General features: G+C 42.5%; 1 protein-coding gene across 9 annotated transcripts in view; it reads right to left on the reverse strand.

Moving 5' to 3' along the window:
• Window positions 1-9,745: 9,745 nt before the first annotated feature.
• Window positions 9,746-25,517, reverse strand: part of MTCL1 (microtubule crosslinking factor 1) — a 103,563-nt gene continuing 87,791 nt past the window's right edge. For 6 of the 9 annotated variants that reach the window (XM_066329151.1, XM_066329126.1, XM_066329115.1 and 3 more), the window contains 4 exons: window positions 22,104-22,409; window positions 19,834-19,865; window positions 16,634-18,188; window positions 9,746-9,991 (listed from right to left, as the gene is read on the reverse strand). In XM_066329151.1, the coding sequence (XP_066185248.1) occupies window positions 9,782-9,991; window positions 16,634-18,188; window positions 19,834-19,865; window positions 22,104-22,409 (2,103 nt within the window). In that variant the 3' untranslated portion in view covers window positions 9,746-9,781. Of the gene's footprint in view, window positions 9,992-12,980; window positions 13,039-16,633; window positions 18,189-19,833; window positions 19,866-22,103; window positions 22,410-25,517 lie in introns of all 9 variants that reach the window. The other 3 variants (XM_066329180.1, XM_066329171.1, XM_066329160.1) reach the window with 1 other exon arrangement.

Below are 25,517 nucleotides of genomic sequence, written 5' to 3' on the forward strand. Positions count from 1 at the left end.
TCAAAATTCAGATACAAAACAGGCTGACAGTCAGACACAGTCCTGCTGAGTTCATCACCTTCATCCTGGAATTGGGATGAGCAGTTGTAGTTTCTTATGTCTGCTGTCACTTATTTTCTCTGTGATGCTGCCTGACCCCTCCTGCTCAGACGTGCTGAGCTCTCTGGATTAGTACCATTTCCACTGTTGGATTTTCCATCCAAGTTAAAAAAAAATACAAATTCATCTTCACAGAGAGTACACACATCTAGAAAAATGGGCAAGAGCATTCCTGCCTTCAGTCATGGGACACAGCCAACTAAAGGGCACCCAGCCTGCATTATGGCAATAACTAGAAGCTGACAACTTTTTGCATAGCATGGCTACTGCAGTAGTGTATTTCCTGAATGGCTATGGATATTCCCTATTCAAAGAGGCCAAGTTCCAAAAAGCTCCCTGTAAATATGTTTCTCTCACTGCCAATAACACAGAGACAAAGAAATCCCTTTCTCCTGCCTCTACTTGCTCAAATTTAATTAGTACCACAGTTTCTTTCTATACTAAGGAAATGGCTTCTTCTTCCCAAGGTCACTCCAGCACAACAGACACTACTATAAAAACAAGTTCCCAGTAAAATTCTGTAAAACAGAGAAAACTTCTCAAAAACTGGTAAGAAGTCCTGGCGTGTGATAATGGATCAAGCTTTTGGGGTCCACATTACCAGGTACTGTATGTAGCAGCTATAGCTAAAACTTATGTACAATTCCAAATTTTCCATAACCACACAGTCACACTGGCCACCAGGAGTGTCTGGTTGTTTATGCTGCTAAGGACAATGAACACCTTCCCAACACAGCTGGGGTGTATCCAGGAGAAGGGTGAGAAGTGTCTGGGCAGCCCCTTCTGGGGGTCCTCCTAAACCTCGTCCTCCCCATTCTTGCAGAGTGAACCCCAGCACTCCCTGCCTGAGGTCTGAGCCACACTTGCTTTCATCTTGCCGTCTCTGACAACTCACATGGACGTGTGTGTGCTTGTGTAATTATGTATTTTTGGTGTGCATGCATTAGAAAAGCAGTCTCCACTGCACACAGGTCTGTCCCGAGGGAGAGGATGAGCAAGTACCTTGTGAGACAGATGTTAGTCATGCTGCTTATTAAACCACGGCACGACAGTGTTCAAATATTGAAGTGGTAAGAGTGGCAAGACTGAGCAGAAGAGGGAAAATTATTTTCAGGTGTCTGTGTCTAACAACATTTTCAGAGGGGGTGAGCACACAAGGCCTCTTTGATTTCATTTGGGACATAATGTTCCATTCCCGTTTCTCATTTGGAAAATATTGGGATAACTGAGGGCTGCTCTACCTCAGGAGATACCTTCCCATGCAATGCAGTTGTTCCAACTAGGTGGATCTTGGACTTTTCGAAACCTCCCAGTGAGCACTAGTGCCTTCTTAATATTAGTCTTATCTTGCTGCTAAAACTAATGGCCAGACAATCAGTCAATAATCTAAATTCCAGTTAACTTGGTTTAATCTGAGATTTATGCCCATTCCCTTTGCTTCCTAATCCATAAAACATTGGGACAATTAACTGCTGTTTCTTATGGCTTTTGAATATACAGCTGAGGGCGTAGGTGTTCCAGGGAAGGTTTTGCAAAACATCTGCTCTGTGGAAGCAATGCCTGCCTGTTCTAGAGAGCTATCATGCCAGAGCCCTACAGAATTTGTCAGATGTTTTACATTTTTACAATCTGATGGCACGCTATAAACCATGTCTTTGGTGGGGAAGGATTTGCATGCTGTTTGATGTATGTGCCAGCTCGTGGCCTGCTGCTCCCTAAAGCAAAGGCTTGTTTGCATAAAACATGCATCAAAAGGAGGTTTGCTTACGTGGTAGCACAGTCAGATGCCTGCTGGAAAAAGGGAGCTCACCGTAAAGGAGGTTGAAAGCCTACGTACACATCTTTTGATTGTATTTGTATGCTCCATCTGATGAAACAGATACGAAAACCCCAAAATTTATCAAAGTAAATGATTTAGAAAGAAAAGAGAAAACAACAACACCAGCCACGGCTTATTATGCTATTCCCCAAACATTTCTTCAGTGACCATCTTGCCTAGCCCCTCATTAGCACAGAAAAAAATGCTAGACTTTAATCACAAAGACTTCCTAAGTAGATTAAAGGCCAATTTTCACTGTCCATTTAACTTATCTTTAAAGCTCTGTATTGTATTTCTCTTCTTAATGTGAGCTGAGCTTTTGCACAAAAACACTGTTTAAAAACAGCAGAGCAAATACTGTGTGGTATTTGCTTTCCTATTTCCAAAGACCAGGTTTGTGGTTAAAAGTTGTGTGATGCTGATATGGGATAAAAGGCAAATACTGACAGGGCTGGGGAAGTCTAAGTGGTCTAAAGAACATCTCCTCCACCCTGCTGTGGAAAAGGCCACTTTATAGACCGTGCAAAGTGTCTGTTGTTAGGGGTCTGATATTACCCCTGTATATACATATATGCATTGATAAATATAAAAAGATAAAAGAGGCTTTCTGTTCTAAAGAGAGAGAGAGAGAGAGAGACATGGACAAATGAATGCTTCTTTTTCCATCTTTCTTTAAGAGACTGTTTTCAATATATATATTTGTGTTCTCTTCTGTGACTACATCAGCTGTTGGTCTTTACCTGCTGTACTTTTAGAAGGATTTAATGCCCAGTGTGCTGCTAGATGTGTTTTACTTCTGCATAGAAGCTGTGGAGGTGCTGCCTCTAGGCAGCTGGCAATGAACCTTCTGCATGTAATACATTATTTTCTGTTTAAATGATAGTTTCTAGGCTGTAATTACTGTGTCTGCACTGCAATGTGCACCAAGCCTAATCAGTTCATCTGTCAACGTTGTCTGCTACCCTGACAAGAGACTAAAACCATTGCAGGCCTGACCTAATAGATGTCAAGGTTTGAAAATGTCCTACTGCTTCTTCAGGTTGGCTGTTTCTGCTGCGAGATTGATGGAGGCTTCAGAAACGTATGTGTGGATTTTTAAACTGGATTTTACTGAGTGACCTGACTCCCATGGAAAGAAGCATTTCCAGATATCTGAAGATTTCTGGTATGTAGGTCACAGTCAATTTAGTTAACTTACTAAGTAGCTCAAATGATAATTGAATGTAGGGTATGTGTTTTCTTATTCCATTCAAGTCAGAAGCACCCTTAGGTAACAGTGGTCTAGCTCCTCACTCCATTCCCCATCCTGGCTCCATCTGAGTTTCAGAGCTGCCTCTGCCTAACCTGAAGAACCAGCACCAGAATATTTGTGCTTGTGCTGGGATGATTTCAGGGTAACTAGCTCCTCTCAGAGAAACCAGAAACCCTGGTAGAGGACTACCTAAATAAACCAGTTCTGGTTCTGGGAGCTGGCAGGGGCTGAGTGGTGCTGGTGATACAGGATCCATAACAGCGAGTGGAGGTTCTCCCAGCTCTTCATGGAGGATTGATGTTGGTCAGGGAGGCTGCTGATCACCTAAACCAGACCTGCTGACCAAGACTTCAAGCAGATTCTTCTAAGTGGGGAAATTCTAAGTGCTAAATTGTTTAGCTCTCTGCTAGGAAGGTGCACTAATTATTTACTGAGTAAAAGCAACCCACATACCTGAGGAGGTGTTATCCCATAGTACTGCAGTTTCTGAATAATGTTGCTTCTATTCTTGATGTAAAAAAATGTTGCATAATTCAGGGAATAGTGTCCCACCGTGTGTCCTCCACTGTGTGTCACTGTGTTCATCAGGACTCAGAGCTTGGCAAGTCAGTCTGTCCTGCTGAAGATTCTTGGGCTCTTTGGGAAAAGCGCAGCACAGTGCAGCTCATCAGCTGGAGCTTCCCTGTCACTCAAATGTGGACTGCTGCTGAGAGATGCTGACAGCAGACAGGCAAGGTTTGTCCCTTTGTGTGTCCTCCCGTGAAAGTGACACCACTCAAGGTTTGCTAAAGCCAAGGCGCGGGTCCAGGGCTGCTCCCCAGGGGAACAGAATGAGACTCATTGTTTACCAAACACAGTTCAGGGTGTTGGTTTCCAGAGGCTCTGTCTTTCCCAACTTCTTATTGCTGTTTTCCTTCCAACTATTCAATTGTCCTATTACTTAAAAAATAAAAAATATTTTGTTTAAATGAATACGCCCCAGAACTTAGTTGTAATTCATCTAAGACACTAGTGCAACATATTTAACTTACATTTTTATGTGTACATAGTGAAGCAGAGGTGTTGCCAGAAGCATCACAGACTAAGAGGAACACAGATCATTTGTGAAGCCAGGGCTTTGTTTTTTGTCTGAAATGTGATTTCCATGACAAACCACAGTGACATTGTAGTAAGAAAACTCTCTCTCAAAAGTCCTTGGTTTTGTCATGGAAATAGCTGTGACAAAATCATGGCCTTTATTGTTCTTCCTCTCATTCATATATGCAAAGTGATTTCTTTTTCAGTCCAGTCAATGCAGAGTGCAGAAAATGCAATGAGGAACAACACAATACATGTCTTTTCCCAGACAACATCAGGAATTGAGGCTGTATTTTAAAGATGAACACACTGAAGTTGTAGTCACAGATTTGTGATGAAAGTTCCCCAAATGTCTTTAGTTGCTTGTCTCTACCCTAAGCAGAAAATCAATGAGATTTATGTTCTAAATTGCTAAGCACTTAACACTGCAATTCTTAATAGCTAAATTGTATGGATTGCTCATCTCCTGTGTAAAAGTGGGATTTTTTTCAGCCCCAGAATAATGCCCTATTCCACTATGGCAGAGCTTAATATTTTTGAGTGAGGCTGGTTCCAACCAACTCAGTGAGAAAGAGGTGCCTGCTGAGCAAAGCCTGTGGGATGAGCCTATCCATTTTCACTCAGCTCTCTCCTCTGCAGACTAATCCAGAGAGATCACAGTGGTAGAGAGGAGCAGGAGGAGGATTAGGAGAGTACCTGAGTCCACGACATTTTTGTGTGTAAACGTATTCTAAAGTCTTACTGTAGAAATTAAAAATACAATTACAGTAGATAAAATACCTCAACCCTCTCAAAAATAACCTAGGGAATTAAAAGGACAAAATAAAATTTGCTATTTGCTATTGTTGAGATTTAATAGGATTTACATTTCATAGCCTAACAGCATTCTTCCCTCTTAGTGCAGTATCTGCTTACATTTCTCAGCCAGGCTTGTTGCCATCTAGAGACATATAAAATTCAATATCCAAACCACCTTCTTTCTTCTCCTCATTCAGATATCCATCTACTTGCAGCTGCCAAGTACATTGATTTTTTCTCTGACCTTCTCTCCTCAGATCTCAGTCTACCACCCAGGGCCCTGTGCCCAAAAAGGGAACATTCTGCCACCCACCTCTTGACCTCCTGCAGCTCTAACCTGTAAGTGATGGCTTTCAAATCAGGGACTTGGCTGCCCAGCCAGGGACTTCTGAGGAGCTACTTAGGGCCTGTGCAGCCCCAGCTTTGCCTCCAAACAGTTTCTCAATATGGAGCATCATCTTTCTTCAGGCCAGCTTCAAGATGAGAGTCTGCACTGACTTTGCTGAGCAGCCCATTGTGATCCCTCCCTCACTGGTGAGATCCTGCCCAAAACACCAGATGCTCTCAGGATTTCTCATGTATTTTTTTCAGAGGATGACAAGGCCTCCAGAAAGTGTTTGTACACTAAAAAAAAAATTGAATAATGAGAGAAGTCCTAAATCTGCTCTGATAGGGAATAAAAAGGGATTTTCAGCAACAGATGCTAGTCTTCTGTTCTAGAGACATCCATAGCAAGGCAGTAACATCTCTCACCCAAACATGAAGGCACGTCTCATACTTCTGCATGGTGGATAAGGGGATGATAACAGGGAAGGGAAGCAGACTTTGCTCAAAGCTATTAAACCTCTCTGCCAAGCAGGCTGGGCTGTGTGGAGACTGAAGACATAAGCTGTCATTTAGTATGAAAATTATATGTACACAGCAGCTCAATAATACTGAGGTATTGAGGTTGCAGGTTGCAATGGTTTACATATAACAAAGTCAAAACTGGGGGACAGGGAGTGAGTGAGAAATGGGATACCTCCAAAGAGACCATGGACAAGCTTGGTGGTTCAGATACTCAGGAAAGGAAGGGATCAGGGGAAAATGCATGCCTTAGGGTACTGTATGGTCATGGAGATTTCCCCTGTGCAGAGGAGGCTGTGAAGTGAAAAGGGTAATGGGAAAGGATGGTCTAAGCCTGGTCATTTTCCACTGAGGTACAACACAGGCGCAGTGTTGCCAGGTTGTCCAGTTTTGGTATTTCCTTGTGAGCTTGGGTGTGTGAGTTAGGAGGCCGTACCCCATGGCCAGTGGTATATGTCCATGCCTCACTGGGGTGTAAAGCAGAGGGCAGCATATCGTGGGCAGATCACTGTGAAGAGGCAGGAAGTGAAGTGGGAGAAAGGGGTGACTTCTCCTCATCGTGCCTGCATGGACACATCAGTGTTATGACGTGAAAGATACCCCATCACCCTGGGGTGCTACAGCCACCTCAAAAGCTGTCTGGACTCGGAGGGATGCCACAGGTCACAGTCCTGCTCCTGATCCCCTCTGTATTGCAGGAGCAGGCGATGTCCCAAAGCCATCATCTCTGGCACCACAAACCCTTGGGTGAAATCCACCTGTTTCAGCCTTACCAAAGCAAGTTGTGACAGATATATTCACATCCCCTTGCACTAACTTGTGTGCTAATCTGTGAGGCTTCTCCTGCCCTGATTATTCATGAGGCAATAATTCAGATACCCCACAGACACTGAGCTGCAGACTTTCTAAAAAGGCTTTTCATTTTCTCTCAGATTTTAAAAGGACTTCAGATGGACTAGAGACTTGTCCTTTGGTTTATGATTTATGTAAGTAATTATGGAGCATGACGGAAAAATGTGAAGGTGGGTAGAAACCCACCAGCAGCTATACTGGAAGAGAAAAGCCCTGTTGTTTCCAAAGAGCCGGTAGAAACATGGGATATTTCTCAATGTCACTGTACTCACTAATTAGACTAGAAAGAAGATTATGTTTAATTGATGTCATTCTTTTTAAGATTGCCCACAGAAGCTCTATTTGTGCTTAACCTTTTCCTTGTTATTGCTTGCTGTCTTACTTTTGTTTCAGTGATTCCTGCTGTTTCAGAAGCACTTTACCTGTCAAGCCACAGGCAGCTGCTTATCCTCACAGATCTTCAGGATGGCCAGCAGCTATTTCTGCAAACTGGTGTATCCTTGACTTGAAAGGCAAATATCATCTCATGGCATCAAAGGAACAGATTAGTGCCCTGAATTTTCTGGTGCATCATTAAAAAAAATTACAGCTGTCACAAGAAACAGAACATCTTTTTTACTTGCCGGTTGTCGAAATTGCTCGTTCATTTGTAACTTTAAATTACTTCATCAAGGAGAAACCACTCTTAAGGAAGCAGCAATCTCCCTCTTATCCCTGCAAAGGTACTGCTGGCAATATTTGAAAACAAACAAGGATTTTTCAGTTGCGGCTTAGTCTTCTCCAATAATCATTGTGACTCTTGTGGTTCACCTTCAAAACCCTTCTTGCATGTGCTCCTCCTTCCACTCCCAAACCAAAATTAGTGTGACAATTCAGCAATGTGTTGCAGGAGGAAGATTTTCAAGCAAACAGCATGGCCACCATGGACAATTGTAAGCATTCAGACTTGAGGATTATGCTTAACTCATGAAAAAGGCCAGCAGTGAGGTTTTGAGACAGCTGGGAAGGCAGCTATCACTAACGTGACTGTTGCTGCTCCCCCCTAGCACTGGACACCCCTTGCTCTGACTGTGGCACAGAGGGCCCTCAGAGAACAGTACTGGTCAGTCACTGCCCATTTGGTAAGTGGCCATTTGTGTAATGATGACCTGCAGGTGGACATTTTGACCCCAAGTCAATAGCTACAGCCCTACCTGATACGGGAGAAATCAGACCGAAATTGGCTGTGATTTGGGAGATAGGGAGTTTGTTCTTATCCAGCAGCAGAATTAAACTTCCTAGAAAGCAGGCTGTGACACAGCAGGACAGGATGTGAAGGGCTTATTTCTTGACAGAGCTAACCAGGAAGGCTTCTAGGGATCCCAGATGGTGCTCTTCAACATATGAGCCTCAGAAAACCTCAGCTAAGGAAACAGAACAGGAATGAGCCAGTTCAGCAATGGGATAACTAGTCAGAGCAGTTCTGGGGCTCCAGAGAAAGCATGTGGCCAAACAGATGGTCCTAGGCAAAGTAGCTTGAGAGGTTTCTACCTCTCAGAAGTGTGAATTCTTGGCTGCATTCGCTTCTTATTGTTAGCCTTCAGTTTTACAAAAGCCCTGTTTATTGGTCTCTGTGTGTAATGCAGATGGTACATAAGCTTAGATTAATACTGGACATGTCATATTACCGGTGTTCCATTTAGCTGGCTAGTTTTCACTCCCATGAGTGAGAAAACAACAAGCCATAGGGCCTCAGAGAAACTGAGAAGATGGGTCCTACAATCTGTTGTGAGTTTTGCGGAGTTCAGGGAGGGAATTTAGGAACCTTCCCACGGTCTGATCCAGTGTTCACAGGAGTCTGTGGAGCACAGCATTATATTTGGTTTTGCTGTGATTTATTGCATATAAGGAAGCTTTTTTCTTCCCTTATGAATAAAGGAGAAGTTCGGGGGCTTTTATTTCTCCCAGTTAAACGAACCTGGGAAGTACCATCATTAAAAAAACATTATGAAGCACTCGAGCAGCTTGTAAATACTGAGGGTTTTATTTCCACTTCACATGGTCTCCAACAGACTCTTAAACAAGACCAGTTACAATTTAGTATGCCCAGAGATTTCCATGGTTTTTCCAAAACGAAGGAAGTTCTCAGTAAACGCTGTACATAGCCAGTTGAACTGCTAACAATAATTTAAAAACTCTTTTTTTTTGTATAGTCAATGCAAGAATACCAACAATAAAAGTACAGTACAGGTAAATTCACAACAATATTACAGTGAAACAGATTGACTCACATATATGTGATGGTACAGTAGCAGTATGTACATGCACTAAAGTGCGAGGACCCAGAGGCATGCAAGTCAAGTATTGTAGGTGTATTTTACAGCTAACTCTGTAAGACTTTCTGAGGCATTCTTTTCTTTTTTTTTTTTACACATTTACTTGTGTTTACCTGTATTCCCCTCCATCTCAATTAATTACAAGTCTAGTGAACGAGCTTAATGGCTTTCTTCACTACTTAAAAGGTATCGCTTCAGACAGTTGAAGCATCTTTAAGAACCTTACCTTTAAAAACTGATAACACTGACATTAAAATAGAATAAAATTAACTTAAGACCCTAGTTTTACATGAAATTAAAAAAAAAACCAACCCAAAATACCCAAAACCAAAACTGAAAACGTAACAGTGCAAATATAACGAAAAGGCAGTCAGTATTTGGAGAGAGCGCGAGCACATATTCAAATTCCCTTAGAACTTAATTTACATTTTATTTTAAATCTTACTTTATATAATTTTAACCCCTTTTTTTCGTTTGTTTGTTTTTTGTTAATATACTGTATGTAGAAAAGATGGAGACAAAAATAGTTTTCTCAGCTATGAAAAAAATCAAGTTATTACAGGCACATTAACTGTTTCATTCTAGAAACACCTCCGTTTCCCAGGTCGGACATTCAGCAGCTGTGTCTGAGAACATTCTTTGAGCTCTCCGAGCGGACGTCCCTGGCTCGTCCAGAGACGGCTGGCGGAGGCAAGCGCTGGCCCGCCCCGTGTCCGTGCGGAGTCAGGCCGGCTCACCGCCCTGGCTGGGGCTCTCTGCCAGCTGCTCCTTGCTTCCACACTCCTCTGAGGAAGTCAGGTCTCCGGTGGACTGCGACTGTGAGGCAGTAGGGGAATGTGAGGCCCATCGTGACGGTGGGCGCCGGTTCGCTGGTCTCTCTGGCCGGGAGAAGCAGGGCTGGAGGGACGGGGCTAGTGCAGAACAAGGCAGTTCCTTGGCAGCCAAGAGAGCAAAACAGCGTTAGCGACTTGCATTAGAGACCCTCAGCGTGCGCCAAGAGCTACGACACAAACCCGTCACACTAAAGCTAAGCAGGTGTCATGGCGAGGGACAAAAGCAAGCGGCGAACACCTGGCTGCGTGTGGGCCCCAGGTATCGGCGTGTGTACCCGTGATTTATGGAACAGGTAAGGAGGCAATGAAAGAAAGAGAGTGAGTTGGAGTAGCTGACAAACTTCCAATTGCTATGTCTCCTCCTGCTAGAAACAGAAGAGCTGAAAAGTACATTTGCATAATAATTCAGGAGAATCCACTATTCAACACTTTAAGTGCTGACCTGACAGGCCAGGTTTGGCATTTGCAACAGGGTTGAAATCAGCCACCGTCTCCTTTTTTTCTCCTTCAGAATTCCGACTGACATGCAGGAGATTTCTTAGCACAGAATAATGACTACAGGAGTAGTTATTATCTCCAGCTGGGTTAAAGATGAGGCTTACCTACAGATTTCATTTGCTGCAACACCACTTCTAACTGTCAGCTGCTGAAGCCTGAATTACAGGATTCAGAGGTACTGTATGTTAAAGGCAACATTCACAGAAACGGAAGAAAATGGAAATTTTATTCCTTCACCAAGTTTCCATCATTCTGGCTTGGTTAGCTTGCTTTTGTAATTAGAAACAATCTGCAGAAGTGATTTTTCACTCTGGCACTAAGTTGGTAATGCCTTTAATATTCATGGACTTTGCTTAAAGTCCTGCCTTGCTCTGTATGCTCCTTACGTCAAGATGAGTGACTGTGGAAGCAAGTCTGTCTCATAGGGTCCAAGCCAAACTTCTGAATTTCACTGCATACTTTGCAATTTATAAAAGCAAATCAGAGCAGTTTGCCAACCTCTAGCAATATGTACACCAAGCAGCAGTCACTGGAATGTTCAGGGGAGTTCAATAAAAACCAAAGTCAGAATGCAAACTGGCGATAAATGAAGAGAGAGACCAAAAACGATACAAAGCAAAGGAAAAGCTCTGGCACAGTAAAGAGCAGGGACACCAAGCGGCAGAGAGGCCAGGATTCAGCACACTGTTTCACATGGAGAAGGAGAAGAGTGACTAAGGGTAGAGAATATTGGAGTAGGTAACATGATGTGATTGACAGTGAACAAACAAGGTGATACGACACTGAACTTCTCAATTGCAGTGGAAGACCAAATATGAATGTCATAGGACAGAAAGACCAATTTTGAAGACATAGAGCTGAGGTATGAGAAATGGAGCTGGTGACACCTGTTTTGGGGAGAGTGCATTGAGTGCAGCCTCAGTGAAGGGGAAACCCCAGGTGATTTTGGGCAGCATGCAGCCAGTGGGGTGATCTACAGCTGCACACCAGGAGCTATGAGCAGCTGCCCTCAGCACTCCCAGAGCACCTCAGCCTGCACCCCCTCCTCTCCGCATCCTCACCCCCTGCCCCATCTCTGTGCCATAAACTTCACAACCCTTGCTAGAACACCAGTAAGGCTGAAATATAAATGGGTGCTAACAAAAAAGATTGACTGTGTGTCCTTACTTCACCTTTTATCCCATTGTGCCTGGGGCAGCATATGGTCTGAAAGCTGCCACTAGACTCAGATTTGTTAAGAGAAATCCATCTGCACAGTCACGGGCAGCACAACACGGTGCATTGAGGCTATGAGATTTGCGGGTTTTGTCTTAGCCTCTTTCAAAAAGGAGGCTTTAAATGATATCTTTATAGTGCTGCTTGCCTCTGGCTGCTTTATCCTAGTTTCAGAGCACTAAATCAGAGTTAGCGCAGCGATAACAAAATTTGTTTTCACTGCTGCCTCCCAGTTCAAAAGCCTCTCTCCAGCATGTCCACAGATGTTGGTCAGCTTTTACCAAACAGCAAGGCTAAGCTCATCTTATCTGTGATGTACACATGCCCAGCACCACACAAGGCAGTGCTGGTGACGGATGTTGCTCCAGGGCCAAAAGTGACTGGCAGCACAGTCTTATAAAGTGATGGCTGCTGAGTCAGTCACCACCACCTGCAGCGTGGAAATCCAGCCATGACAAGGAAATTCTGCAGAATGGTTTGTAAAAAGCCTTCTTCCCTTACTATATGTAGCTGTCATAGCACAAAATTTTTTTTTTTTAAAAAAAACGATAACTTGTGGGTAATTTAGTTTGGTAGTTGCTAAGGGGTGTAGGTGGACAGGCAACACTTCTTAGCCTGAACACTGAAAATGGGGAAGATTATTTCAGTTTCAGCTTCTAGCTGTTTCTTAAAATAGGCTGTCAGCCACCATGACTGTGCCTATAATAATAAATAAAGAAAACAGTTTTCTCTTTTCCCTGAGGCAGAATAGATGGTCATAGCTTATGTCTGCACAGTGTCTTCCCTCTGCTGTGGCGACCACAGCCGCTGGACAGAACTGGGCCCAGAACTGCTTAATGAGCAAAGGTGACTTTGGCCTTTAGCTTTTAGCCACAGGCTGGTGCTGAAGCCCTCTTCCCAGCCCTCTCCACCTGCTGCTGTAGCCAGGGCTGGAGGGACAGTGTTCTGGGGCAGCCAGAAGCCCTGCACAGTGTTGTGCCTTTCTCCAAAAAAAAAAAAAAACCCAAAGCAAAACAACCAACACAAAACCCACAAAAAACCCCAAAAAACCAAAAGAGTTTGTCACAAATCTGAATCCCCAACATTTTCGCATGCCTTTGTGTTGGTCTTAAATTTTGCGATTTTGAAAGCTTAGCAAAAAACCTCAACAGCACAAATGTTGACCTCTTCACAGCCTGTGCTGCTGCAGGACACAGGAGATGAGCTCCTATCCTGGGCTCTTCCTGACTGTCACATACAAAGGACCCCACGGGGATGTCAGGTGCATGCTAATACCTCTGCAGTTGTTTACTTGTCGTTTATTTCCCTCTGTTAACCCACATGTTCAAGAATGACTGCTTTCGGAAAGCTCTGGAAACAAGGTAGAAAGGACTTACAGCAGTGAGGCAGGCAGGGTTAGAGTCCCCAGGGGGTAGTTAATAAGACAGTTTGGTTCTGGACAGAACAGACAGAAAAGAAAAAGAAAGCAAGTAGGTTGGAAAGAACTGTTTTAATCGATAATTTTTTTTAAGTGAAGATTTCATCTCAGCAAGGAAGAAGTCTCCCGATGTTACTACTCATTCAGATCATGTTACCAGTGTTATCACAGGGAAACTAATAACCAAAAATAAAAGATAAGCCACCAGCAGAACAACGCTTGGAAAGGAAGGAAGCAAACAAACCAACCTTTTACAATCCTAGCACAGTTTCAGAAGTGGACATAGCAATAAACTAATCAAACATTTCTACTCAGCAGATAAATATATCTGTTATCCTTTGCCAACCTTGATTTGCGCTAGGGAAAAACCACATTACTATGAGAGGAATAAAGCTGTATTTTTTTCTCCTTCGTTTGATTTCAAGGGAGAGTTCCTGCTTAAGACATCTTTAACAAGCAAGAAAATTACTTAGTTTTTGTTGCTTACACTTAGATTGCTCAGGTTTCATGACAATCCTTTGCCTTACCTTTCTCCCTTGTTTCTCTTCAACAGTGATGCTGGATGGGAAACTCAAGCTTAACCAACAGCCCTTTAGTTCTGACAACACCTTCCCTGATTTTCAACATTCCCCCTCCCATGCTGAATGGTTCAGTGGCAAGCCTGTGGAAATTGCTTTGTGGAAATCCCCTGACGAGCAGAGGATGCAGCACCTGCTCTCTCATCTGTGGATCTGTGTGGATGGTTCTTTCACAGTGTTGCCTCCAGAAATGACTCCCAGTCCAGGACTGTTGTGTAACCTCCATGATTTAGACCTTGCCAGTCATAAAAGCAAAATGTTCGTAAAACTCTTATGTTGTTAGTTTTGTAATGTTAATCTGCATTTTTAATGGTAAAATGTATAAATCCTATGATATGCAAGTAAGATGGGGGTTTAGTGGATTATCAGGATAAGACACTACTAGGACACACTGTGTGGATATGAATTTGCCTGTAAGCAGCTCTGGGCAAGTTAGAAAACACAAAGTTATTGCTACTCTGTATGCATATATGTGTACATGCACACACGCGTGTATGTAAATAGATAAACATATGAACTAGATTTCATATTTGCAGCAGGAATATAGAAGCAAATTATGTAACTAAATAACTCAGAAGCTCAAATTAAGGAAAAGTCACCAACAGATGCATGCAAGTTTAAAAGTCATTAATATGCCATGGCTGCAGAAGGCATTTGGTGGTAAGAAGGGCACTTGACTTGGCCAGAAACCAACAGCTGAGAGGGAAGCAGGGCAGGGATCTACAGGAGGGTGGAAGCATTGTGTCAGCACTGCCCCAAGCACAAATGTGCCTCCTTCAAGATCATAATTCCCTGAACAGCTGCATCTGGCTTTGTACAAAATGTGCTAAGTGGAATTTGTACAAAGTGTAATTTGTGTGGTATGGGTAATCCACAAATAACCCAAGGCACCTGCAGAGTCTAAACTTATTTGTGGGTGGTTTCTTTCAGCAGCAAACCCACGCTTCCCTTGAGTACATCTTCCAGAACACCACCTCACTTAGGAAAAGCCAAGCTCATTGTATGAATGCCCACCAGTTTCCTTTTCAATCCACATTTCTGAGAAATGCCAGGACAAGCCAAAGAACAAAACCTGTGCATCTGGACTACAGTCATAACAGCCATGTAGGAGTTGCAAGGAGAAGCAAGTCTTAGCCCTAGGGCTCATAATTCAAAAAGTTAGACAAAAGATACTGAGAATTCACAAAAAGGGAGCAATTTTCTGCCAGATTGATGGTCAATGAGTTTTTGCTAAATAGCATTGACCCAAATCTCTCTGTGCATCAAACTCAGGAACTGTCGCTAGTTTGTGTTTTGCCAACAGCAATTTCTGATGAAGTGGGATGACATCCCTCTACTTATATTTGAAATCTGAAATTAGAGACAGTTAAAAGGTACAGGAGGAAATCAAGAGTTTCCAGGGATACCTTGAAGGCAAAGCTGAATTGAACTTGTAAGAGCACAACACACTTCCTAATAAGGACCAGTAGTGTATTCCCAGTATTTCAAATAAGGGCAAAATACAGAGATAACTGGAAAAAAAATCAAATAAATGAGGCTGCTTCCCACCTTTATTCATTCTGAGGTTTGTGCACAAAGACCACTTTTACTCACTAGTATTTATAATGTGCTTGTGGTTTCTTTCTGTTTGGTTGGTTGGTTTTTTTTAATGTAAAGGCTTCCCTGCTTATATCTGTTTAAACTGCACAAAGGGAATATATCCTTAGGTTTGGATTGTCTGTTTGGCAAAAAAAGATCACATCCTCTGAGCAGTACCTACAGTAAAGGAACTGACTGTAAACTGAGAACCACCCAGCAGGGCAAGGCGAACTGCAGACCAAAGGTTTCAGTGCTCAGGTCCCTGGAAATCCTTCATGCTAAAAGTTGAGTTTGAAAATGGGGTTTGAACCTTCCCTTCTGAGGTATCTGAGGCAGGGGTGGTAGGAGTCTGCCCAGCAAAGGAAGGTGGATGTATGGGGTGTGCAAATGTCAAGGAGCTGCTTCCTTGGAGTCAGGACTCACCCCAAGACTAGGATGCTAAAGGAGCAGCACAGGGCAGAGAGGATGAGGAGCGCTTGCCTCTGCCCTGGGGACTGTCACCAACCAGCAGCACACATCCCTTTTCATGGCTGTACCAGAAAGGCAACATATGTATGTAAGAGTTGTGCATAATTCAGCTTTTCTAGGCTTCTTAAGAGTAAGACTCTCAAGTGCTCTCAAAGGTTCACCAGAAACAGGAGGTTTAAATACTGGTAAACTGAAAGCTTTCATCCATCACCACACCTTCTTGTTTTGTTGATTGCTGTTGCACCTCAGACTGACCCCCAACATCCAGGCACACTTGCTGAGACAGTTGATGCCTGTTACACTGCTGATGACAAGATATCAGCAAGGAATTCTTAAACAATAAATAGGTATGTGCCTAGGTTTGTTGATTGTATGGTTGGTTTTTTTTTTTTTTTTTTTTTGCTTGCTTTTTTGTTTTTTTTTGTGAGGCAGCAGCAGTCAGTACCAAACACCATGCCATTCAATCACATTCGCAGACCTAAGCCAAACTTAATCAGATACATTCAATAAAGATATGCTGAAGGCCCTGAAGTTTTGCCCCAGGGTATTGTAGAGATTGTAGAGACTATTTTTCACACAAACTTGTTAAGACCTATTCTTGTGCAGGAGAAAGAATCTACCTCTCCATCCAGCATAAAAATTTACTCAAACCTAGTGTCCCTAGAGCATCTGTAATGTGTAGTGTATTTTGTGACAGAAACCCCTTATCCCAGCCATTCAGAAGAACCATTTTTTATCCCATAAAAGAAAAAGGATAAACCTATTCTGATGCTTTCAAGCCAAATAAGCTGCTGGGATAGAAATTCAATTCTTCATACATTTTTCAGTGACTAACCCAAAGTTTCATGACTGGAAATTGCTGGTGGTACCAGGACAGGACAAGGATATTCACTGTAAATACTCACTAGGACTGCAAGAGATCTTATAATACATTTGCTCAAAGAAGAGTGCACTTAGCTATAGGAGGAAAAACAAACAAACTCATTACCTCTATGGACCCTGGATCTACTTTGACAATTTCTCCTGTGCTGTTGTCATTGCTAAGATTTGGTGGGCTGTGTGAAGATAGCCTTCTCTCATCCTTTAAGGCATGCTCCAAAAGTTTCTTATTCAAGATCCTGGCAGCATTTTCTGCAAGTGTGTACCCTGGAGGAGCAGATAAGTCCTGCCTAATACTTGTCACCTCAGTTCCTTCTTCCTTTTGCGTCTCTGTCCCCAGCCGGAGAGGACTGGGTGATCTGCCACGAGCATTTGTACATGGCTCCTGCAAAGTGCCCAGTTCTGGTCTGGGTTCTGCTGACCTGGACCGGCTGCCAGATCTGGGGCATTTTTGGAAAGTCTCATGGAAGATGGGGCTATGGTCAATGATGTTGAACAAACTGGACAGGCCATCGTTGATAGTGGTGTGGACAGGGCTCTCCCGTGTGGTGGTTGATCGAGCCCAGGCAGACTCACTGAATCCTTTCTGAGGTGTGCCAGGCAAAGTCCGGTTATTTGGCTGGTCTGATTTGGGAAGGACTTTTCTTTGCAGCTTTGGAGAGCCATATTTGGGGGAGCAACATGTGCGTTCAAACTTAGCCTGGACCTTTTCAATGACGGGGGTCACCTGCCTGCTCCTTAGGCTTCTGGATGGTGAAGAGACAGGCGTGGACCCCCCCTTTGGTGTCAGACACTTGTGTGGACTGCTGGTGATACTGCGCAGGGTTTCCGTCTGCAAGCCGACGCTGATGGTCTGGGTGGTCTGTGTCCCTGTTGTCCTCATGCCGTTGGTTTGGCACGCTGTGTCCTTGAACTGAGGCTCTGTGGAATTGGAGCGCATTGCGTTCCGGACAGAGAAGGCTACCTCCTTCATGTCATCACTCATGTTCTTGGACATCTGCAAGCTGTGCAAGGGTGAAGCAAAGCCCACAGTAGTGCAAATAGGACGTTCAATGGGATGAAGACCATTCTCCAGGAAATCTTTATGGTGTTTGGCCAGGTCACAAGACCACCTTCCAAACATATCCGAGGAAGCACCTTTTGTCTCAGTGACATTCCCCATAGCTTTGGTCACAGAAAACAGGAAGTCTGGCTCAGCCTGGTTTTTCCCTTCACTGCCAGCTATCACTGAGTTATCGAACCTACGGACGACGGGTGGGCTGTGAAATACCCGAACTCCCATTTTGTCAGTTACACTGTGGCTCCTCGTCGGCTGCTTCTGGCAGTGCTCCGGGCTGGTCATGGTGTTGGTGGTCATAGTGACACTGGTGGTGAGGTACCATGAGGATGCCTTCAGTGGATCTGAAGCAGGATCGGTCCCAGCTTTTCCAATTTCTGTCCTTTCTGCCCAGCCCTCTGCAGGCTTCTCAGTTGCCCCACCATGGTTCCTAGTGTTACTGTAATCCCAGTTTTTGTTGAACTCCTCAATATATTTCAGATCATCAGGAGACAAGGGAGGGGTTATGTCATCTTTGCTGCCAGATGAAGGCAAATTTTTTTCTGGTAGAAATGGAGAGATATCCATCAAGCGCTGAAATTCGGACATGGAAGAAACGGACATTGCCCTGGAGAGAGGAACACAAGAGAGTCACTCATGTGCCTGGAAATTGTAAAAGAGTAACTTATTTTCAGCAGCAAACTCTGGAAACCCAACTTTCTCTATCTGCTTACATATAAAACCACTTCAATCATTGAATCATAGACTGACACAAGCTGGAAGGCATCCACAAGGATCATCCAAGTCTAACTCTTGGCCCTGCACAGGATACTCCAATAATGACACCATGTGTCTGAAACAATTGTCCAGACACTTCCTGAACTCTGTCAGGCTTGATACCATGACCACTTCCCTGGAGAGCCTGGTCCAATGCCCAAGTACCCTCTGCATGCAAAACGTTTTCCTAGTTTTCCTTACTTTAGGTCTTTCTTTTATTTAAGTCCCCTTTTATTATCTTTGAAATAACTGTGAACACAAACATCAGTGATGTGTCATTAAAAGTACCAAATGGTTTACTAGAGGTTCTTAATTTATTGCTTTCTCATGGATTACTGCTTGGCAAATATCTGCAATGTGGAGCAGTAGGATGCATCTCAGAATTGTACATTCACAGGAAATGAATGTTTGTGAAAATAGGAGGCACACTTTTCAAAGCAAGTGTAGACTATTTCTGACCTGCTGTTAAATCATCAAGTCCACCCCCACTCCTGAGACTGCCCAGGCTGCACAGCTGGTGTGCAGTGATGTGGGACACCCAGCAGAGATGCTGCTGCATTGAACTGGCTGGGTGAGCTGAGCTCATGCTGAAATTTAACCAAAGGGAATCTCTAAGTGATAATGCTGAGTTCTTGGCTGTCCTGCATTTTACTAATTTGTACCAATAACAGGCAGTCAGATGAATTATCCTACTGCTTTAAGAAAAAAAAAATCAAAATTTTTGAACGGGACTAAAAAAAATGCAAATGAGTGCAGTTGTGAGAGTCAGCTCAACAAGGTAACTCAAGCTGGAGGAGAAGTCAGCAAGCACTGGTTTTCATGGATCAGTGATCCAGAAGACACAGCCAAGTCACATTATGAATTTTTAATCCAGAGCTCCTGCTGCAGTTTGGGTGTGTCTCTGTTAGGGATTCAGGTGAATATGGTTTCTAAATAGATCTCCTAGTCACATGCTCTGGTTTACATCAGGAGGGCAATCTCAGAGACCACAGGCTTCATTCCATTGGGATGAAAATGAGCTGGAAGATGCTCTCCAGAAGCACAACTAATGCATTCTGGGGTTAGGTGGGTATTCAGCCCATGGGATAAGACCAGAACCAGTCCAGAGCAAAAAATCCCTGACATGCAGCAGAATAAGGGCCTCAGCACCTGATTTTTGTGGAGGGAAACACCAAGTGTTTTCCTCCTATATATTGATGTCTGCAGGGTGTACTGCACTTCTTGCTAAGTCAGGCGTAGATTTCACTGTAAGCTGCAGCTTCATGCACTTTCAAAGAGTTTGATATTTGTGCATGACAGCTGAATGTGGCCCAAGTTAATCAGAGTAGAACAGAAGCATATTGAGACAAATTAATCCCAGAGTAAATCCATTAATCTGGCTTGCAGGCTGTTTAGGAGGTGGCATGGCTATGTCCTGGGCCTGCGGCTTGGGTGCAGAGAGTTATAGCTCCAGCAGCTGAGTATTTGCTGGGCTTTCCCCTGTAAGTTTTACTCACCTTTGAAGATTTCCTTTGTGTGTTTCTTCCTCCTGAATGAAAACAGAAACAAGCAGAATAAGTTATTTGTAAAGATGTTGGTGGCATTAGGTTATGGGTATTTTGTCATTCACTCTCCATTAGTTGCACCAGGTATGTTTGTCTCTAAAAAGTGTCTGATTTTCTCTCTAATAAAGATCCTTAAAGTACCAATGGGAATTTGTAAATAGGCAGTGAATAGGCAGGGGAGTGGGCAATCCCATCAGTATAATACACTGCACAGGTAAAGCCTGTATGCCAAATCTACAACAGCCTTGAACTTTTTTTATTCCCATGCAAACACAAAAAGATGTAGGCCAAAAAAGGCTTTTCCCCACAATATATTGTTTTGGACAATATATTTTTTCTGTGGAGGTAATCTACTTTATGCTGGAGACCTAGCTGTGCTGACATAAAAGATAAACTGAGTTTCTTTGACATATTTCATTATATGTTTTCTAGGAACCAACAAGTGGCACTGGTTGAAATTCCTTAAGCTGGCTATATGAAATGTGTGGGAAGAGTTCCTTGTTTCATAGATGGAATACCTGCAACTTGCTAACAGCATTAAGATGTTTTTATGGCAGTTATTTCCCTATGACAATTCCCATAATGAGTTGGGGTTTCAAATAGGTACTTCTCAAATATTTGCTGTACAGTTATTCTAACTGTTTACTTATATTTCTAGTAAACTACAGGGAATGAAAAATAGAATCGGGGAAAAAATGAGCATTGCTACCGTAAATATTTTATTTGACCTCATGAAATCAAGAACATTACCAGAAGTGCATTTCAAATTGGGACTGTTTAAAAACAGCACTGCTTAATTCAGCAAATACCTTTCTGGTATTTATCCTGGGTCAGGGAAAAAAATAGTAGTAAACTGATCCTCCTTGCATTCACTGTGGTATGATTCGGGAATAACGTTGGTGACTCCAGTGGAGTTACTGCAGAATAAATCTGACCTAACTGAATGCATAATGAAGGTGAAGGCTGGATTGACTTCTATTGCAGTTAGTTCCAAAATGAAAATATAGTGGAAGGTAGAGTCAGCAAGCTGCAGTTGCCTCTGTGCATCTTCAGTTAAGCTACTCATTAAACTCCAATCAGTCTTGCTTCAGGAAACCCTCTAAGGGAAAATTACTTTGCCCAGGTTTCCCTAAAACATGCTTTGAAGGAAAGAAGCTATGCAAATATCACCAGGACAAATTTTGCTGCCCACCCTTTTTTGTAATGGTGTTAATATCTGAAAAACAGAAAAGGGAAGAGAGATTTTCTCTGAAGATCAGACTGAATTTGAAGGAATGGGAACAGCAATCAAAATTAAGCACAAAACTTCACTGATAGTATTACCAACATTCTTCACTGACCACTTGGACATGTATGAAACAAAAGCTAAGAAATAATAAATATGGGATCCCACACTGTCAACAATACACTTATGGCACTGAGGGAAGAAAATCTAACTGAAACACATAGCTACCCACAGCTGTGTAAAAAGGACAGTCACATTTCTTGTCTCTCTTAATCTTCTTTTCTCTTCTTTCTCTCAAAGAACTGAATTTCTCAATCCTTTATTTTTGTACCAGCATTTGGGGACAGGGATGCTTGATTTCATTCAGAAACAATGTAAACAAACTGTAAAGACCTAGAACTGATGAAAATAAGTCTGCCATGGTAGAGGACACAGATTTCATTCACCATTTCTCACTGTCATCTTTTAGCACTGTATTTTATGTCTTTACAGCTTTATGGTGTGACTTCACGGTAGGTCCTTTGGTGATGAATAACTTCATTTTTTTAACAGCTCATCTCACTTACTCATGGTGATCTGTTTAGAAGGCAACCACGGCAGAACAATCAGAAGTGCCTCTCTACAGCACTTGCTGCTTTACTAACAAAGTAAAGCCCACATTTGTTCATAAATATGAACTTACAAATATCTACTTACAATTAGAAAAGATTGAAGACCTTCTAAGACACTATGTTGTGTCAAATACAGTTCTCAAACATAATATGAATGGCCACAAGATTAAGTAATCTTTGGGACCTTCAGGCTGGCTCCCAGTTTCTCAGGTGACTGACACTGGTCTAATCAGCTCATAACAAGGAATGAAAACTTGTCCATATAAAATTTACTACTGTAAGCAGTGCCTGTGACACACTATCTCACTTCCTACAGCAGGGGAGCTGTACTGATCCTGACAGAAGAGATAACACGACAGCATGATAAAATGTAGAAGAGCTCATACTTCTGTTAGTCCGGTCAAGAACTTCTCCCGCTCCAGCTGCCGAGAGCGATGCTCCTCAGGCTCGTCGGGGGAGTCGAGAGACAGCGATTCCAGAAAGAGGTTTTCCGTGGCGCTGCACCGGTCGCTCTCCTTCAGCTTGGACAGCGAGCGCTCGTCAAACTGAATGGTGTCGGAATCAGAGTAGGACCTGGAGCCCATGGAGCGGGGCACGCGGAGGTTCCCCTGCGGCACAAACGGCCGGCGGCCGCTCTCGTTCTGGTCACACATCAAACCACCTCCCCTCCGTGGGCTCGCTTCTTTCTGGAGCTGGAGACAAGGCAGATTAAAAGGAACAGCAATTACTTCTGCAGTGAACGCCATTTGGCAGAACTCATCCTGCCCCAGGAGCAAGGCACACATGCCCTGAGGGTTACAGCCCTGCCCCAGGGGTGCACCTCCAAGGCATACTGGCCTTGCTCTACTGGTTGTTCCACAAAGGGAGACTTCTCTAGAACTTTGATGCTAGTACTCATGGGATTTCGAGTGACTAAATATCTACACATACAGTTTTGCTTATTTACATGTGTATGTATACATATATACACACTGAGTATATACGTATATACAAAATAGTGCATCTGCCTGTAATCTGTTTTTTAAAGAAACAAATCAACACAGACAGTTATTTAAAAGCAATCTTGATAGCAGTACAAGTATAGACTGATGGAAGGGTAAGCAAATTGCCTTCTCCTCAAAACAAACACATTTTTCTTCTGGTCAGCATCACAAAGATTGCTCTTTTACGTATATCACTTTTTTCCAGAGGTGGAAAATTACACTCAACAAAAACCAAACCCTTTGTATTATAAATGGCCTCATCTGAATGCATGGCTAGAAAGTTGAGTATTTGTACAGAAGAGCATTGTCAAAGGGACAAATTAGGCATGCAGAACATATTCAAAGAAAATGTGTATTGATAGAAGGGGTATCAAAGGCATTAACTCCACACTTTTCAAAAACTAGTGAAGAGAAGGTGAACTGTTAGCGAAAATGTCAATATTAAAATTAGATTATGTGATCAGCTTCTCTTTTAACTGTAAATACAACAAGATGGATGAAGTAAGAGATAATTTCAAACATGATAAATGACTGCAGGAATCTGATAAGAACTCTGATGTTTTGCTAGAGCATCCTCCTAAGATTAGTGACAATAAACTGAAAATGCAAGTCATTCACTAGGGCCCTGGAAACTGAGAACCTACAAAACATATTCATCTTGCTGTTTGTGTTTGGAAAAATAAACAGACATTGTATTGCTTAATTTAGACCAAACCATTTTAGGTCCCAAATGATTAAATTTACACTTGAGCTGAAATAGTGAGATTTTTTCCTTGATTCAGGTCTACAAAAATGGAAATGCATTTTCACTGTTTGCTCATGATATACGAAATCTGAAATTGTTTTATTAGGAGGAGGTGTCCTATAAAGGTAGGGATTAGAAGGCATCTATAAGGAGATCCTGGAGGCTGTTCCTGAGCATACGGGGAAGATTCAAAGGAAGGAGAAATTGTAATTACATGCTTTCTTTATAAAGAAAAGCTCCAATTGCAAGCCCTTCAGAGTTTTAGGGATCCTATAAGGACAAGGTTCTGGAAACCTTTATGAGAGAACAGTACCGATACTGCCTTACTCTCTGAACCTCAGAGAGCTGACAGAAGAATTAAAGTGACAAATAATGCCCTAAATTTTCAAGAATTACTAATAATTTTGAGTCCCCATGTGTTTATACCTTTAAATACACAACTTTTCATACCAGTGATTTTGTGGATTTAAATATTTGTCAGTGTTCTCTGTGCACAATTAGCTTTAGGAGCACAGGGGAGGCAGATTCTCTAAGGGAAAATAAGTGACAGAGTACTTAAAAAGAAAAAAACAACAACTGTGAGCTCTGAAGAAAGTAGGTCACCATGTTTTTTTCTATTGAGCAGTATTCCCAACACCACCCAGAGTAAAGTATTTTATATATTTTATACATTGGTGTGACTTCCCCCTTATCATACATGTATTATTCAGGAGCTGTGTGAAAGCAGACTGGCATAAAGCATTAGAATGAAATTTGGCACACACGCTTCTGCTATCTCCTAGACTTTGCTTCAAATATACACAGTGGTGCAGTCTCATCATCCTCTGTGTATTGCCATACATGGAATACACACGCCAAAACCCTGGGGAGTAGGACTTCAGAGATATACTAATTGTTTCCATATAAAGCAGGGCATGACTGCAATCTGAGAGGATATTCAGCTAAAAGCTTGCAAATATTTGGAAGCTTCCTGTCACACAGGGAAATGTTTGATTATAAGCAAAGATGGAGTTATGAAGTTTTGTAGGCAGGTAGCCAAGATTTCAAATGCTATTTCTGGTCATCTAGTCCTCTGAAATTAGCTTGATATAATAATTTTTATTTCACTTATTCATTGCCGATTCTGTGCACAACTCTGTTGGCACAGTAAATATATAGTTAAAGCCCAGAGGTTTCAGAAACAACAAAGGAATCAGTTCCAGCACTAGCTAAAAGCTATTTTGTAGGCTCTCCCAAGATGACACTGAGAGGTTATGTCAGGTTTTAAGAGAATTAAAAGCTAGGTAACATTAACAGGGATTTCTCTATGGCTTCCTTCAATGTGCTCCACTCCCAGGGAAGTCCCTCGAGCTATTGAGAATATACCGAAAACACCAATTTATAAGGACAGGAAAACAAACATCCAAAGAGGTACCAGTGACTCTTCAAAGAAAAGTTTCTGTATACATCCTTAGTACATTGGAAATTTTTCTGGGCATTATTTAATTTCCACTGTGCATGAAGGATCCATAGGAGGTAGTTTGGCCACTACAATCCAACAGAGTTAGAAACCAGCCCAGTCAAGCTATGGAGAACTAACTAAGCACCTTCTGCCACTGAACCCTGCCAACCAGGAACTTTGCATGAGGAGCTTTGCTATAAGGCTCACAGGCTCTGACGGTTTTATCTTAGGAGATGCACTACTGTGTTGCGTTTATAAAGGCTAGCTCAAGCAGCTGAATGAAGTACACACAAAACCCCTCAGACATATCGGAGATTAAAAAAAAAATCCAGAATATAGCTTGTTGATATTTTGAATTTTAGAAGCTCAAAAATAATTTTTCTTGGTCAATAAAACCTTCATGTTTGGCACTGCCCACTCAGACCTACACTTTTAGCATTGGTTTTAGAAATACCCACATGAGCGTGGGATTTTCCTAAGTGCTTCTCCATGGGTTTAACAACCATAACTCAAACCAAGGTTTAGTCTTACAATATTTACAGCCTGGTGTCATTTTTTTTTAACTTCTTGTTGCAGCCCTGACATGGGAACACGAGACAATTCATCCTTTTCAAAAATTGGTCATGAAGTC

This window comes from Sylvia atricapilla, chromosome 1, assembly GCF_009819655.1.
Source record: "Sylvia atricapilla isolate bSylAtr1 chromosome 1, bSylAtr1.pri, whole genome shotgun sequence".
In the NCBI taxonomy this organism is placed as follows: Eukaryota; Metazoa; Chordata; class Aves; order Passeriformes; family Sylviidae; genus Sylvia; species Sylvia atricapilla.